Below are 18,014 nucleotides of genomic sequence, written 5' to 3'. Positions count from 1 at the left end.
ATGGTGCACACATATTCTACAGCGGTTTACAGAGATTATTTTCCCATTCACATCAGTCCCTTCCCCAAAGGAGTTTACAATCTATGGCCCTCATTCTGAGTTGTTCGCTCGCTAGCTGCTTTTAGCAGCCATGCAAATGCTAAGCCGCCGCCCTCTGGGAGTGTATCTTAGTTTAGCAGAAGTGCGAACGAAAGGATCGCAGCGCTGCTACAAAAAAAGATTGTGCAGTTTCTCAGCAGCTCGAGACCTACTCCTAGCTTGCGATCACTTCAGACTGTTTAGTTCCTGTTTTGACGTCATGAACACGCACTGCGTTCGGCCAGCCACGCCTGCGTTTCCCCTGGCACGCCTGCGTTTGTATCTGACACGCCTGCGTTTTTCCACGCACTCCCCGAAAACGGTCAGTTACCTCCCAGAAACACCCACTTCCTGTCAATCACTCTGCGGCCAGTAGTGCGACTGAAAAGCGTTGCTAGACTTTGTGTGAAACTGCATCGGCTGTTGTGAAAGTACGTCGCGCGTGCGCATTGCGCCTCATATGCATGCGCAGAAGTGCCGCTTTTTTACCTAATCGCTGCGCTGCGAAGGAAAACAGCTAGCGATCAACTCGGAATGACCCCCATATTCCCACTCACATGTGTATGCACACACATACATACTAGGGTTTATTTTTGTTGGAAGCCCACTAGACCTATCAGTATATTTTTGGGTTATGAGAGGAAAGCCACTCAAGCACTTGGAGAATATACAAACTCCACACAGTTAAGGCCATGGTGGGAATCACACCCATGACCTCTGTGCTGTAACGCAGTAATGCTAACCATTACAGCTTCCGTGCTGCTCTCTCATATATTTAAATATTATAGTCATTCTTAATCCCAATCTAGTAGCTCCCCACAAAAATGCTAAATTATAAATCCATTGAGCAATATTTAAAAGGTCTAGAGCCCAGCTAATCTCCCACACATCACATATAGTAATAGATTCCAATTAATGATAGTTGTCTACCATTTTGAATTGGTTATTGTGTTTTTTTACTTATTGCCAATCTCTGCTTATACAATTATACAGGTTCCTCAGCCAACATCCTACAGTTAGTGATGATCTCCCCAATCGCATTATTTCTGGGAAAGTTATTTTGAAGACTAATGTGAAACAGTTTACCGAGACCGATGTCATATTTGAAGATGGCACAGTTGAGAAAGACATTGACGTTGTCATTTTTGCCACAGGATATCATTTTTCATTCCCTTTCTTTGATGATTCTGTTATAAAGGTGGAAAATAATGAAGTACCTTTATATAAAAGGGTATTTCCTCCACATCTGGAAAAACATACGGTAGCTTGCATTGGCTACATCCAACCTATTGGTGCAATAATGCCTGTTTCTGAGATGCAAACACGCTGGGCAACAAGAGTCTTTAAAGGTATAGATTTATTTGTTTCATTTTGATATTTTTTCTGTGTGATTTTAACTTCAAAACACATCCTCATGCATATATTTTCTGCATTTTTTTGATTCCAGGTCTGAGTCAGTTACCATCCATGAATGAAATGAAGATGGAAATAAACAAGAGAAAAGAATACAATCAGAAAAGGTGGGCCTTTTTTAATGTAACTACATTAGCAGGTCCCTTTTATAAAAATAAAAAATAGCAGCTTTTTGTAGGCCTAGGACTTTTTGTAACTAGTAATAATGAAATGGTCAAAGCAAGCACTGCTTAGTTTTGACTAGAGATGAGTGGATTCAGTTTCTAGGAAACCAAACAGACCTGAACTTAGGGGTTTCGAGCGGATCCAAGCCCTGGCTCAGTTATTTACACCAGGCTTTGATCTGAAATCGAGGTAAAACATCCTCTTCCCGGGGTTGGATCTCTGGTGTTTCAGTCCAAAAACCTGTTTTACTACTGCCTGGCAGATCCAATCGGCAGCCGCTACCATGGAAACAGACCACTGGTTGGCGGAGACTGTCAGTCTCTCAGCCAACCAGTGGCCTGTTAAAATAGTAACAGCCACTAATTTGGATCAGCTTTCCAACACCAGAGATCATTGCTACACCCAGCTGCTGCCACCACAGTCTTCCAAGCACTTGTTATGTCCAAGCAGTGAGATCCAGCTCCCAGCTCTACCTCCCCCAGCTCCTGTCACTGCAAGTCTATAACTAGAAACCAGTGCTATTGTTACTCGGAGGCTGATGCAGGATATCAGACATCCATGTTCCTGCATTTCTGACTATAGTGAGTGCCTTCGGCATCACAGTGGGGTTCAAGTACATTTAGACCTCGTAAACCTGTCCACTACAAGGTACCACTTCTGTAAGTGTGGTTGAACTGAACAGTCTGCTGCAGTCCACCTGGAGTAGACATATTTGTGTAAGCAAATTCCATCTGTGATTGTAATATATGTACTTTATATTATTTGGTTTCCGGTGTTGTTTTTTTTATATATACCAATATAAAACTATGCAAGTTCAATAAGTAATTTTTTTTTTGATGTGGCTGTAACTGCGCCCTAGCACTATTATTCATTGGCTGAATAATATACATCTCAGCTGTGAGTGCCTGGCTCCTGTGTGCGTGATGATGATAAAGATGAGGGGGGAGTGATTATAAATTAGGAGGAATAATAATGATGAGAAGGAGGGGCTTTACTGTGGGGTTAACATGTATAAGGGTCTCTATAGTGTGTCTTAATGTGTACAAGGGGTATACTGCGTGGTGTCAAGTGAATAACTGATACTCCTGTTTAGCATAATGTGTATAAGGGGCATAATGTGTATATGGGGCTCTTCTGCCTATCAACATGTATAAGGAGCTCTACTGTGTAGTGTAACATGTGTCAGGTCTGTAACTGTGTCTGTTCACAGAGGGGGCACTAGTGGGTCAGTAGTGGTGCGGTGGAGGAAACAAGGAGGCTGTAGAAGATTCCTGTGCATGTGCGCAATTATATTTATTTAGCACACAGAGGTATGAACAGTCACTGAAGCACAATAACAATACTGATGGTTTGAGCAAATTAGCTGACAGAGGTATAACAATAGTCACAGGTGATGATCTGTAATCAGTGAAATTAATAACAGTGATGACTGGCCTGGAAGCCGATGGCAAACATTGATGGTCGACTTGGAAGTCGATGGTAACAGGATCCAATATGCAGACATCAGTATTGCAGCTGGTAACAGTGAACACAGGCAATAGTAACTCCGGAAATTGGTCTGGAAACCAACAGCAATAGATTCACACAGTCTGTATATATGCACAAGTCCACAAAGCCAAGCAAGGCCAAAGCAGGAGTTGGTTTGTAAATTGCAAGCTGGTTGTTGTTTTTTTTTACTTCAATAGTTTTTATTGAGGAAAAAACAAGTTTTATGGGGTACAAAAAGAAAGAGGGGAAGGGCAATACAACACATTGTAGTGGGAGGTGGGGGGTATATGGGGGGGGGAGGAGGGAGCATCCAGTAAATCAATGATACAGGCACTTTGGTAACAAGGAGAGAAGATAAAAGAAAGAGAAAAAGAGAGGAAAGGGGACAAACTTCATATGGCAGCCAAACAGGTGTTATTAAGAATCACAAATCTTTGGTACAAGGGTCTATGAAAGTGTATCAGTTATGTTGCATTGAAAGACACAGATTTTAGCTCACTAGTCAGATACACTTACATGGGAAGAGAGAGGAGACAGGGATATATATAAAACCAGGCAATGACCATATTTAGGAGGAAAAAATAAATAAATATATATATATATATATATATATATATACACATACATACATACATACATACATACACATACATACACCTACACATATCGATAATATTGTAAAAGTTATCCAGTAAGCAGACATTTCAGATTATTACTCACTAACAGGGTGTTCAATTAGACTATAATGAGATGGGCCACTGCAAGATGAGACATGGAAGTGCTGGGATCCTTCGCCAGTGGTAACAAAGTCATGCCATAGTGACCAACGAGTCATGGGAGAGGTAGCGGTGGTGGAGGAAGGGATATATTCAGTTTCCATAAGGAAGTGGTGGTTTGTTTTATAGATAACTTTTAGCAGAGTAGGGGATGTAGGTTGTTTCCACAACTGAGCTAGGTTGGTGCGAGCAGCTATTAAGATGTGGCCTAAGACGTATCTGCTGGGAAGAGGGACAAAGGAGGGAACAATATGAAATAACGCTAAGATCGGATCAGGAATAAGTTGGGTACTTAGCACTTTATTGATCAAGTCAAACACTTCGGACCAGTATTTGGCAATTACTGGGCAAGACCAAAATATGTGGTAGATGTGACCTATAGATCCACAGAGTCTCCAACATTTATTGCTACAGGAGGGCCAAAATCTGTGCAGTCGGTCGGGGGTCAGATATAATCTGTGGATTAGTTTTATGTGCATTTCCGTGTGGTTCAAACATTGGGACATGAAGTGGGAGGCTAGAAAGATATTTTGCCATTCGTTCGATGATAGCGTTCTACCCAAATCTAATTCCCATTTTAGTTGGGCACCAGACTTGGCAGGGGAAGCAGGGGTAATCAATAGCTTATACCAGAATGAGATATCACCTCTAGATTTACTTAAGGAAAGACGAGAGAAAAGCAATTGTGAGGTTGTGTCCGGTGTCAGCGAGGGATCGATTTCCACCAGCGCGCTACTTGGAAATAATTGAAAAGTTCTGAAGCAGAGAGGGAGAATTTCTGTTGGAGAGCTGGGAAGGGCATTAGGAAAAGACCGTCCAGTAAATCACCTAGACATAATATACCTACTTGACTCCATTTAGAAAGATTTAGGTGAGGTATCATCGTTGTGAGTGAGGCAATGGAGATGTAGGGACAGTAGAGTGGCGGACAGTTTGTCCCAGGTTTTCAGCGAATCTTGTGTGGATGGAAGTAGGCTTGGGGGGACAGGTCGGAGCGCCTTAGGGATGCGGAATAGATCTGCAAGAGGGAGCGAGCGAGCTTGAAATTGTTCAAGCTCCACCCATCCTGTCTGAGCATTAGCATTAAAATAATTTTTTAGGGAAGCCAGAAAAGAAGCTTCTTGGTATAAGGGGATGTTAGGTAAATATAAGCCTCCTAAAGCCCTCAGCAATACCATTTTAGAATGTGGCAACGAGGGAGGTTTTGAAGACCAGACATATCTACTCAATATAGAAGAACAAGTCTTGAGGGCCTTTTTGGGAAAGTTATATGGGATCGTGCGGAACAAGTACATTAGTTTGGGTAGGAGAGACATTTTGAATGCAGCCATACGTCCTAGCCAGGAGACCTCATACGACACCCAGGATTTCATTAGGGTCTCTAGTGTCACTATCAGGGGGGAAAGATTGGAAGTGAAGACATCAGGAGTATGGATAGGGATGTTGATACCCAGGTATTTTATCGAGTTTTTCCGCCAATTATATGGGAAGGAGGCTTGGAGGGCTGGTAAGGAGTGGGATAAGTTGATAGGCTAGGCGTCAGTCTTTGTGACGTTGAGCTTATAGTAGGAAGCTAAGCTATAGGCATCTAAAGTAGAGTTCAAGAGAGGAAGAGTAGTGGTGGGGTCAGAGATAAAAAGGAGAACGTCATCTGCAAAAAGACTTAACTTGTGGCGGGATGAACCAAATTGTAAAGCCGGAAATTTGGGATTGTCGCGAATTGTAATAGCCAGGGGTTCAATTGACAGAACAAATATCAGGGGGGATAGGGGGCAACCTTGTCTGGTACCATTTGTAATTGGAAAAGAGTCGGATAGGAAGCCATTGCTGAACACTCGGGCCGTAGGAGAACTATATAGTACTAAAATAGAGGATAGGATACGATCTCTAAAGCCAAAGCGGAGAAGAACTTCACGCATATATGACCAATTCAGCCTATCAAAGACCTTCTCAGCATCCAGGGATAGCAGGAGAAGGTCTTGATCTTTAGAGAGTGAATCAATCAAGTTAAAGACCCTGCGCGTATTGTCTGACTCTTGTCTTCCTGGCACAAAGCCAGTTTGGTCCGGGTGCACCAGCAATGGAAGAAATTGGTTGATACGTGTTGCAATCAGTTTGGCGTAGAGTTTGATATCACAATTGAGCAGTGCGATAGGGCGGTAGTTGTGTACATAGGCAGGATCTTTGCCGGGTTTGGGTATAGTGACTATACGCGCTTCTAGTAGTTCTGGTGGGAGGGTACCATGATCAGAGAATTTATTAAAAAGGTCAGTTAAATGGGGAGAAACGATATCATGAAATGTGGCATAAAAATCAGTAACAACTCCGTCCGGGCCTGGTGCCTTGTTCCGGGGAGAGGTCTTAATAGCTGCGGAGACTTCAGCAGTAGTCCATGGGGCATTAAGTGCAGACAGTTGCTCCTGGGTGAGAGTGGGAAAAGGAAGATTGTTTAAAAAAGAAATAGAAAGGGGTGAAGGCTGAGGAGTCAGCTAGTAAATTATAAAGTTTGGCGTAGTATTGCGCAAAGTGGTTTGTTATGTCTCTAGGGTTTAGGACTTTTTGTTTGGAGGGGGAGTAGATGAATTTGATCTTATTCCTAGCTTGCTGAGCGCGGAGTTTGCGGGCTAACATTCTGCCAGATTTATTACCTAGGAGATAGAACTTTTGCCTCAACCTATTTAATGCCGCTTGGGTACGAGCGAGAAGTAGTTTTTGGAGTTGGATGCGAATACTGGAGAATTCTTTTTTAAGAGTTCTAGAGGGATTGGCTATGTTTTTTGATTCGAGATCTATCAATTCAGCTTCCAATTTCGACTGTAATTGGAGGGCTTGTTTCTTGAGGGTGGCACCAGCCTGAACGGCAGTGCCACGGATAACAGCTTTACATGCACACCAATGGTTAATAGTGGAGGTATCTAGGGGGGAATTAGTACCTAGATAGGAGTGTATGGAGTCAAGAATAAGTTTTTTGGACAGAGGATTGTTTAGGAGATAGGGATAGAGACGACATTGTCTAGGGGGGCTCTGAGCATCATGAAGGTTCCATTTCCAAAGAATTGGGGCATGGTCGGACCAAGTAATCGGTAAGATATCAATGTCCCTAGTCCTCTGGAGAGACCATTTATCACATAAGATTAGATCTATTCTAGAGTAGGAGTTGTGGACTGAGGAGTGGAATGTATATTCCCGTCCTGAGGGATTACGAGTCCTCCAGACATCGTATAGATCAAACTCTGTGAGTAAATTGCGGAAAGCTATAGAGGGACCGGACCGGATCGAACGGACGGGGTGGAGTGGGAGGGTTGGCGAGATTTGTCCATTTTTGGGTCTAAGACTAAATTATGGTCACCTAATACGACCAGGGAGCCCTTAAGTCATTTACGTATTGTAAGAAACAGCTTACGCAGAAATGGTACTTGGTTAGAGTTAGGGGCATATAGGCATACTAGAGTAGCAGGTTTGTCGTCTAATAGACCCGTAAGGATCAGGTAACGGCCACTTTTGTCTGAGATTTGAGAGTGGAGGACAAAGGAAACATTCTTGCTAAAAAGGATAGCTACCCCGTTACGCTTAAACGGGCCATTCGCATAGAATCCTACGGAAAAGTTACTGTTTTTAAAAAGGGAGGGGGGGTTAGCAGAGGAGAAGTGGGTTTCTTGCAGTGCGACAACATCTGCCCTTTGTTGGTGGAAGAAAGAGGGGGCTAGTCTACGTTTATTAGGTGAGTTTAGTCCCTTAACATTGAGAGAGAGGAGGTTCAGCATTGAAAATATATAACAAGAGTGAGAAGTAAAAATCTATTTTGAACATAGCAACTGGAATTGAACCAAAAATCAAAGTACCACAATGAATGGGGGATAGAAGTGAGTCTGGAGCTTGGTGGGGAGGGGGGCATACGGGGGATTAGCAAAAGGGGTTTAAACCTGGGGTTAAGGAGGTAAACAAAAAAAGGTCCGGTATATTGGACCTGCATGACTACTGCAGGGGAAGGGAAAAAACGTAGTAACTTGCAGTACTATAGAAAAAGTTGGGGGCGGGCTGTCGGAGCAGGCACCGCCACTCTAGTATAATATCCAAGGTAGATATAAGCATGTAGTGTTAATCTTACGAAACTGTAGGCGAGGGCAAAGGGGATGGCAACAGATAGTCAACAGGGAATATCTCCAAGACGTAACAGTAACCCTAGGGGAGGAGACAATACTAGATAACAGCAAATAATCAACATAGAATAACAGGTATAGGATAACAAGTGAAAGAATAAACCTGTAACACATAGACCTGGGTAAAAGTCAACAATTAAAGTGGACAATATAATCAATGAAACTTCCCTTCCCGGTAGGGAAGAGGTCTATAACTTCAGAGAACCGAAGAGAAATTTGAAAGGACTTGGTAGAGTATCCAAAAAGTTCAGGGGTTCGACCATTCCTGACGGACGGTTGTAGCGCGGGATGGTGCAGACGACTTTCGGACAGTGCAAGCTGGTTGTTTTAAGTGCCAGATGGAATAGCACAGTGCTGAACGCAGATAAACAACACACAGGTGAGAATGGTAAGTAGCACCTGGAGAGAGTCTCTTACTGCATGCAGAGGTGGAAGCTGACTGTGGAAGGAGTTGTAGCAGAGCAGGATGGCTGGAGCCTGTAGCTCCATGGAGACACTGGAGCAAGGAAATCACTGGAGACAGGAGACTGAAGCCAGGAGACGCTGTACACTGGATGTGACGCGTTGTTCAAGGCAATGAGACTGAGCCGATGTTCTGTATTTATACCCCTTGGTCATTAAGCATTGGATGCTTGAATCATGTGTGCAGACAGCGCAGGATTGGGTGTTTACAGGTCAGCTGACCGCAAGTGTCATGGCAGCGCCCATGCTGCACAGATGGTGGGTACACACTAGATGGACTTCAGGGCTACACAATGACAATGGGCAACACGCCCGCGGTCAGAGCATTCATGCAGCCGCAAACTGGGGCCGTGACCTCCGGAGGCCTGCACACCAGCGCGCTGGTAAGTGAGATGCCACTGAACGCCGATTCCTGACAACATGTATAAGGTGTACTACTGTGGTACAATGTGTATAAGGGGTTCTACTGTGTGGTGTTATGTATTATAGATGTGCTATATTCTTTTAAACTGCCATGTGTTTGTACCACTGCTCCGTCACTTCGATTAACAAGCCAGCATTTGGCCAATATTGGTGAGCAATATTGTGAGCTATGAGGTGGTCAAAACTAACTGGAAAATAGGATTTTAATTACTTACCGTTAATCCTTTTCTCGTTGTCTGTAGAGGATGCTGGGGTCCATATTAGTACCATGGGGTATAGACGGGTCCACCAGGAGCCATTGGCACTTTAAGAGTTTAACAGTGTGGGCTGGCTCCTCCCTCTATGCCCCTCCTACCAGACTCATTCTAGAAACTGTGCCCGTGGAGACGACATACTTCGAGCGAAGGAAATACACAGATAGTGGCGAGATTCATACCAGCTCACACAACAAGGCAAATTGGGCCAACAGGACGAAGAACTCAGCAACAGCTGAAACAGTACTGAAACAGAAACGAACACAGAACTTACCTAGGAACCAGGTAGTACTGAACCAAATAACCACTGCAGGATAAAGAAGCGCTGGGCGGGCGCCCAGCATCCTCTATGGACAACGAGAAAAGGATTTACCGGTAGGTAATTAAAATCCTATTTTCTCTTACGTCCTAGAGGATGCTGGGGTCCATATGAGTACCATGGGGATGTACCAAAGCTTCCAGAACGGGAGGGAGAGCGCGCAGGCTCCTGCAGAACTGTTTGACCAAACTTGAGGTCATCAGAGGCCAAAGTATCGAACTTGTAAAACTTAGCAAACGTGTTCGAACCAAACAAAGTAGCTGCACGGCAAAGCTGTAAGGCCAAGGACATCGGGCAGCCGCCCAGGAAGAATCCACTTTACGAGCAGAGTGGGCCTTAACCGATTTTGGACACGGCAATCCTGCCGTAGAATAGGCATGCTGGATGGTGAACCTGATCCAGCAAGAAATCGACTGCTTAGAAGCAGAACACCCAATATTCTTGGGAAAATAGAGGACAAACAGAGAGTCAGATTTCCTGAGACAAACAGTCCTCTTCATATAAATCTTCAAAGTCCTCACAACATCCAAGGCCTTTGAAGCAATTGAGGAGTCAGTAGCCACTGGCACCACAATAGGTTGGTTGATATGAAAAGCCGACACAACCTTAGGAAGGAACGTAGGACGAGTCCTGAGTTCCACCCTATCTTCATGGAAGACCAGATAGGGACTTTTACAGGACAAAGCCCCAATTCCGACACACGTCGAGCAGAAGCCAAGACCAACAAAGTTACCGCACTCCATGTGACAAACTTGATTTCAGCCTCCTGTAGAGGCTCAAACCAATTCGATTGCAGGAACTGCAACACCACATCAAGATCCCATGGTGCCATTGGCGCCACAAAAGGGGGATGGATGTGCAGAACCCCTTTCAAAAAGGTCTGAACCTCAGGGAGGACAGCCAATTGTTTCTGGAAGAAAATCAATAAGGCCAAAATCTGGATCTTGATGGAACCCAAACTCAGGCCTAAATCCACACCTGCTTGCAGGAAAAGGAGAAACCGTCCAAGTTGAAACTTCACCGCAGGAAACTTGGATTCAAACCAAGACACATACTTTTTCCAAATGCGATGGTAATGTTTAGACGTTTACCCCCTTCCTAGCCTGTATTAGGGTAGGAATATCCTTGCTCGGAATACCCTTAAGATCTAGCGCTCAACCGCCATGCTGTCAAACGTAGCTGTGGAAAGTCTTGATAAGCGAACGGCCCCTGTAATAGAAGATCCTCCCGAAGAGGCAGAGGCCTTGGATCTTCCAGCAGTAGATCCAGCAGATCCGCGTACCAAGCCCTCCTTGGCCAGTCTGGAGCAATGAGGATTGCCAGAACCCTTGTTCTTTTTACAAGTTGTAGAACTCTTGGGATAAGAGGAAGTGGATGTAACACATACACTGACGTGAACACCCATGGTGTTACTAGTGCGTCTACCGCCACTGCCTGTGGGTCTCTCAACCTCTCAAGTACGTCCCAAGCTTCTTGTTGAGGCGGGAGGCCATCATGTCTTTGTGAGGAACCCCCCACCAACTTGTTGCCTCCTCGAACAGCTCCGGGTGGAGGCCCCACTATCCTGGATGGAGATCGTGTCTGCTGAGGAAGTCCGCTTCCCAGTTGTCTACTCCCAGAATGAAGATTGCTGACATCGCTACAGCGTGCCTTTCTGCCCAGAGGAGGATCCTTGTCACCTCTGACATTACAGCCCTGCTCTTCATTCCGCCTTGTCGGTTTATGTAGGCCACTGTGGTCACGTTGTCCGACTGCACCTGAACAGCCTGATCCTGTAGAAGGTGTGCCACTTGAAGGCCATTGTATACGGCTCTTAGCTCCAGGATGTTTATCGGAAGAAGGGATTCCTGACTTGACCACCTTCCTTGGAAGGTTTCCCCTTGAGCGACTGCTCCCCAATCTCTTAGACTTGCATCCGTGGTTAGAAGGATCCAGTCCTGAACCCCCGAACCTTTGGCCCTCCAGAAGGTGAGGTAGTTGCAGCCACTAGAGGAGCGAAATCCTTGCTTTCGGCGACAGACGTATCCTCTGGTGCGTAGGTGAGATCCCGACCACTGGTCCAAGAGATCCAGTTGAAAGGACAGAGCATGAAACCTTTCCGTACTGCAGAGCCTCATAGGAGGCAACCATCTTCCCCAGAAGGCGGATGCACTGATGAACAGTTACCCAGGCCGGCTTCAAGACATCCCGGACCATTGTTTGAATCACAAACACTTTCTCCACTGGTAGAAACACCCTCTGCACTTCCGTGTCGAGGATCATTCCCAGGAAAGACAGCCTCCTTGTCGGCTCCAGATGAGACTTTGGAAGGTTCAGGATCCAACCGTGCTCCTTGAGCAGATGTGTCGTGAGAGCAATGGATCTTAACTTTTTCCTGGATGAAGCCTTGATCAGCAGGTCATCCAGATACGGAATTATGTTCACCCCATGCTTGCGGAGGAGAACCATCATCTCTGCCATCACCTTGGTGAAGATCCTCGGTGCTGTGGAGAGACCGAATGGCAGTGCCTGAAACTGATAGTGATCGTCTAACAGTGCAAACCTGAGATAAGCCTGATGCGGCGACCAAATGGGAATGTGGAGGTACGCATCCTTGATGTCCAGGGACACCAGGAACTCCCCCTCCATCAGTCCTGAGATAACCACTCACAGAGACTCCATTTTGAATTTGAAGTCCCTGAGATAAGGGTTCAATGATTTCAAGTTCAGAATTGGCCTGACCGAACCATCCGTCTTCGGTACCACAAAAAGGTTCGAATAGTGACCTTTGTTCAACTGATGAGGTGGAACTGGAACAATGACCTCCGACAATACCAATTTTCGGATAGTATCCAGTAAAATAGCTCTGTCTGCTGGCAAAGCCGGCAATCCTGACTTGAAGAATCGGTGAGGTGGGAGAGTTTGAAACTCCAGCCTTTACCCCCGGGTCACAATATCCTGTATCCAGGGATCCAGGCCGCACGACACCCAGATGTGGCTGAAATGCCCGAGTCTCGCTCCCACCTGACCTACTTCCAGGCTGTGCGGTCCACCGTCATGCTGAGGACTTTGAGGCACCAGAAGCAGGCTTCTGGTCCTGGATACCTGCGGGAGCAGGCTTTTTGGATTTGGCACGACCATCTCTAAAGAAGGTGTGAGAGGGCTTGTTCTTTCTAGTCCTAGTGGGCCGAAAGGACTGTGACGTGTTGGGAGAAAAAGGCTTCTTCGTAGCCGGTGCAGCTGAGGGGAGAAAAGGAGACTTACCCGCTGTAGCTGTGGCAATCCATGCATCCAGTGGCTCCCAAAACAGAGCCTGACCTGTATAGGGTAGGCTTTCCACACTTTTCCTGGATTCCGCGTGATTCCCCTGTGAGCCGAGACGGACATGGAGGAGATCCCCGCAGCCATGGAACCCAGATCCTTCATGGATTCCACCAGAAACCTTGCAGAATCCTGTATGTTACGTAAAAACAAATCAACGTCCCCTTTATCCATCGTAGTCAAGACCTCCTGCAGAGTGATTGACCACTTTTGAAATCCATGCACAGGCAATAGTAGGCCGCAGTATCACCCCTGAAGCCGTGTATATGGATTTGAGCGTAGCATCCACCTTGCGATCCACCGGGTCTTTCAGTGCGGTAGATGCCGGGACAGGCAAAACCACTTATTTTGACAGCCTGGAAACAGAGGCGTCAACTATAGGCGGGGACTCATTTTTTTGTATCGTCCTCCAGGAAGGGAAAAGCAACCAGAACCCTTTTAGGGATCTGGAATTTTTTCTCCGGGTTTTCCCAAGCCTTTTCAAAAATGCCATTTAATTCCTTAGAAGCAGGGAAGGTGAGAGGGACTTTCTTACAGTCTGTGAAAAAAGCCTCCTCAACCTGCTCAGGTGTGTGAGAAATATTTAACACATCCCGCATGGCCTCAATCATCAACTGCACCCCCTTAGCAAGTCTGCTGTGTCAGAATCGGTATCTGTGTCATCCTGCGTAATTTGGGCAAGAGCACGTTTGTGAGAATGTACCGCAGGGGGCCCCGGGGGAGCAGTTTTGGACCATACTGCCATAGAGAACTGCAATACCTGAGTTGCATGCTCAGTCCTTGCAACCCTTTCAGAAATCTGAGAAATAGCCCCCCTAAGAGACCACTCTGGTTCCCTAGCCGGGATCTGCGCTACAACAGTGCAATCCTGATTACATGGGATGGGATCTTCATTAGAAGAAATATCCTCTGCAGCATATGAGACAGAGTCTCTAGACATGGTTGTTTGCACACCCCACATACACACAGGGTACAGGGCAGACAGAGTTTCCCCCCCAAGAATGGCAGAGAGACACAGAGATTGAAGCCAACCCACACACAGCGCTATACAGGTATAGGGATACCCTTAACCAGCGCTGACTGTGTCCCTTAATAGGTGACACAGTCTATACACAGCCTCCCCTCCCTTCTACAACCCCCTGGTATCATACAGATAGCTGGAGTTGCTCTGGAGGGACTGCTCTTCACAGGCAGCGTGTATGCAGGCAGGAAAATGGCACTGAATGATACTGGGTCCGCTCTGAGGAGAAGGTCTGCCCCCTTAATGGCGCTGTCGCCCCGCTCTTCCAAGATTATACTGGCCTGAGGATTTTCTGCTGGCTGAGATCCGCGGACCCCGACAGGCTTTCTGGTCAGTGTAGGGTTAAGGCGCCGGCTCAGGGCGCCCCTCACAGCACCGCACCATGTACCGCTGAGCCCCCAGAGCACAGTCAGTACTGCACTCCTACCCTGTAGCCGCCATCTTCACATCGGCTCCCCGCTTGCCAGGGAGCCGATGACTCACTCGGCACACTTCAGCTCTGCAAGGGGGTGACGGCATGCTGCCGGGGTGAGCGTTCCCCTGCGGCGGGGAGAGATCTATCCCCTGTGGAGCTCAGTGTCCAGTCAGCGGAGACAGTGACTCAGACCCTGCAGGGTGGACACTGCTCCCCCCCTCAGTCCCTCGATCCAGGGAGGCTGTGCCAGCAGCCTACCTGTTAAATAATAAACTCTAAAAAAACTTTTACTAAAGAAGCTCTGTAGAGCTCCCCTAGCTGTGACTGGCTCCTCCGGGCACATTTTCTAAACTGAATCTGGTAGAAGGGGCATAGAGGGAGGAGCCAGCCCACACTGTTAAACTCTTAAAGTACCAATGGCTCCTGGTGGACCCGTCTATACCCCATGGTACTAATATGGACCCCAGCATCCTCTAGGACGTAAGAGAAATAAATGTTATTGAGGTTAATAATACTGTAGGAACATAAACAGGCCCACATTATATGATTTTAGCTTTTTTTATCAATTTAAAAAAAATACAGAGCCAAAACCAAAACACGTGAGGGCAGTTTTGGCAAAATCAAAACATGAAGTTACTACAGATCCAAAACCAAAACATGGGAGTTGGCGCACATCTCTAGTTTTGATAGTTAGAGCAGACTTGGGGCAAACTTTATCAAAACTTGGAGGAAGGTAAAGTATAAACCAATCGGCAACGAACTTTCATTTTTCAAACACAGCCTGTAACATGGCAGTTAGGAGCTAATTAGTTGGTACTTTATTTCTCTCTTTGTTAAATCTCCCCCTTGTTCTTTGATATTTACCTGACCATTTTACGGAAAATATTTTATTCTAAATACCCTACTTATAATGATTTCCACTTCACTTTCTTCAGGTATGTCAAAAGTGATCGTCATACCATACAAGTGGATTATGTGCCATACATGGATGAACTCGCAGAGGAGATAGGCTGCAAGCCTAATATTATGCAGTTATTCCTGTCAGATCCTAAACTGGCCTGGGAGATTTTCTTTGGCCCATGCTCACCTTACCAGTACCGCCTGTGCGGACCAGGGGAGTGGAAGGACGCCAGAAAAGCCATTTTAACTCAGCACGACCGTATCATCAAGCCCACAAAGACCCGTGTCCTGAATAATGACTCTGCTCACAATTTCTTCCCTTTTGCTTTAAAGCTTCTTGGCATACTGATTCTTTTTGCTGCCATATATTTCTCTATGTAAATTGGCTAACTAACACAGAGATGAAACTCTTAGGTGGCGATTTATTTGTTTGCACCCCCCACCCCCACCTTCCTCTGCGGTGTAACTGAATCACAATGAGCTCTCTTTTGTAGTTCAGACAATTGTTGTTTGCTAATTGCTACCAATGAGATACAGCAGCTTCTTGACTTGTACATTTGATCTAAGATTTACGTTACCAAATGTGGAATTTCAGCTTTATTTAGACTCATGAGCAATCAAAACTGTGCACATTTGTATGTGGATTGAGGGGCGGGTTGAGTGGGAAGAGTGGGAGTAATGAACTTGTCTTCTATAGTAGTAAATAAAGATGGTAGGGTGGGTAGGTAAGTGGAGGAAAAGGTAGGTGTGGGATGACAGATCTGCAAGAGTAAACTTCTTGGCAGATGCTATAGATATGTATGTGTCACACAAAAAGTGAGCAGTTTAACACTGAATTTTACAGTTGAGCTTAGACATGAAATACAGGGGTTTCTTAAGGCCCATACACACTTGACGATGCACACGTCGTTAACGACCGTCGTTAATGACTTCCCTTGAACTTCCCTTGAACAGCTGAGCAAACGACATGAGCATACACACTACCAACGACCAAAGACCATTCATCGTTGAAGCATCCAAGTTGAACAGTTTATTAAAATAATGAGCTGGGAACAGGGCTGGTGAACAGTGGCTTGGTCGTTGGTCGTTCACACCATACACATTCAACGACGTCTCTGGTCGGTAACGACCATAGTGGAAATTGAGCATACATGCTCCACAGATAAGCGAGGGTCGTTAACGTCCCGCGGGACCGCGCATCGGTGGTCGTCGGATGCATACACACTTGACGATATAATGAGCGACGTCGTTGATGAGGGTTGAAATGAACGACGTCGCTCATTTTATCGTCAATTGTGTATGGGCTTTTAGTGGGAGATACCGGTTTGTCAGTGCTAAATCTCTCTGCACATTTTACCTTTTCTTTCTTTCACAGCACAACTTGGTTTAAATGAGACCGTGTGTGTGTGCGTGTGTGGAAAATATATGAAAATATGTATAAGTATCCCATATCCAAAATGCTTGGGACCAGAAGTATATTTGGATATCTGATTCTTCCGTATTTTGGAATAATTGCATCTATAATGAGATATCATGGCGATGGGACCTAAGACTAAGCACAGAATACATTTATTTTTCATATACACCTTATACACACAGCCTGAAGGTCATTTTAGCCAATAATTTTAATAACGTTGTGCATTAAACAAAAGTTTGTGTACATATACACGATTCATTTACATTTCGTATAAACCTTATACACATAGCCTGAAGGTCATTTAATACAATAGTTTTAATAACCTTGTGTAATAAACAAAGTTTGTGTACATTGAGCAAATAAAATATATATATATATATATATATATATATATATATATAGAGAGAGAGAGATACATATATACACACGCACATACATACATACATACATATATATATATATTGACTACAAACTCCCGAATTGCGCTAATTTAGAGATGAAAATAAATAATATCCGTCAATTGTAGGTTTATTCCCATATATGTGTATTCTGAAATGTCACTTTACAATTATCTCCATATCAAAGGTATTCAGGCAGAATGCCTGCTTTGTCTTATTTCAACTTCCTCCCTCATTTTCTTTCAGCTCCGGATATAGTTCCATTAGCCTATTATTGTTCCAGTAATGTTCCTGTTTTAAAGTTATTTTTGTAATGATGTTCTTATTAGCAAATGTCTTATAGAGTGTTTTTTAAAATGAAAGATACACCCTGATGAATTCTCAGCATGAGACGAAACGCGTCGGGTTTTTCCTTGTGATGTGACCTTTATTCTACAATATTGGAAGGAGGAGATCTGCTAAGAAACTTCATGTATTTGCGTGTTGATTCAAACCCCCAGTATTTGTGGTAGGGGGAAGCTGTATGAAGTAACATTCTGATGTATATGGATACTGTTTCCACTTTTTATCTATTTTAAAATAAAGAAGTCTTCACATTGGAACTTACTGTTGCCTTTTTATGCTGTATGTACTGTTAAGCGATACTAAGGGGTATTATTGTATGAACATAAACAAAAGGCTTTGAAGTATTATAATATATTGGGGGCGCGCCAATTTCACTATTGCTATACATACGTACATATATATACACACACACATATATATATATATATATATATATATGTGTGTGTGTGTATATACACACAATTGCAAAGTCCGGCACTCCAAGAATTAACAATGCAACTTGTCCCGATGCCTCCACAATAAAATGAATAGAAACCAATAGGTGCGGCACTCACGGATCCCAGTAACTAAGGACACAGACGCAGCCAGCGTAGGTATCAATGTTTCAAACACTAAAGATTTTCTTTATGATATATAAAGAATAAGAGACAACTTACCACTACTTGTACCCCTCACCAAAC

At 44.7% G+C, this 18,014-nt stretch overlaps 1 protein-coding gene across 2 annotated transcripts in view; it reads left to right on the top strand.

Moving 5' to 3' along the window:
• LOC134957828 (flavin-containing monooxygenase 5-like) overlaps window positions 1-17,591 on the top strand; it is a 147,527-nt gene extending 129,936 nt beyond the window's left edge. For both annotated transcript variants that reach the window (XM_063940027.1, XM_063940028.1), the window contains exons 7-9: window positions 1,072-1,427; window positions 1,526-1,598; window positions 15,210-17,591. In XM_063940027.1, the coding sequence (XP_063796097.1) occupies window positions 1,072-1,427; window positions 1,526-1,598; window positions 15,210-15,555 (775 nt within the window). In that variant the 3' untranslated portion in view covers window positions 15,556-17,591. The remainder of the gene's footprint in view (window positions 1-1,071; window positions 1,428-1,525; window positions 1,599-15,209) is intronic.
• The last annotated feature ends 423 nt before the right edge of the window (window positions 17,592-18,014 follow it).

The sequence above is a fragment of the Pseudophryne corroboree genome, chromosome 9 (genome assembly GCF_028390025.1).
Source record: "Pseudophryne corroboree isolate aPseCor3 chromosome 9, aPseCor3.hap2, whole genome shotgun sequence".
Taxonomy (NCBI): Eukaryota; Metazoa; Chordata; class Amphibia; order Anura; family Myobatrachidae; genus Pseudophryne; species Pseudophryne corroboree.
Note: the sequence above shows the minus strand (reverse complement) of the source record. Positions and strands in the feature narration are given on the sequence as shown.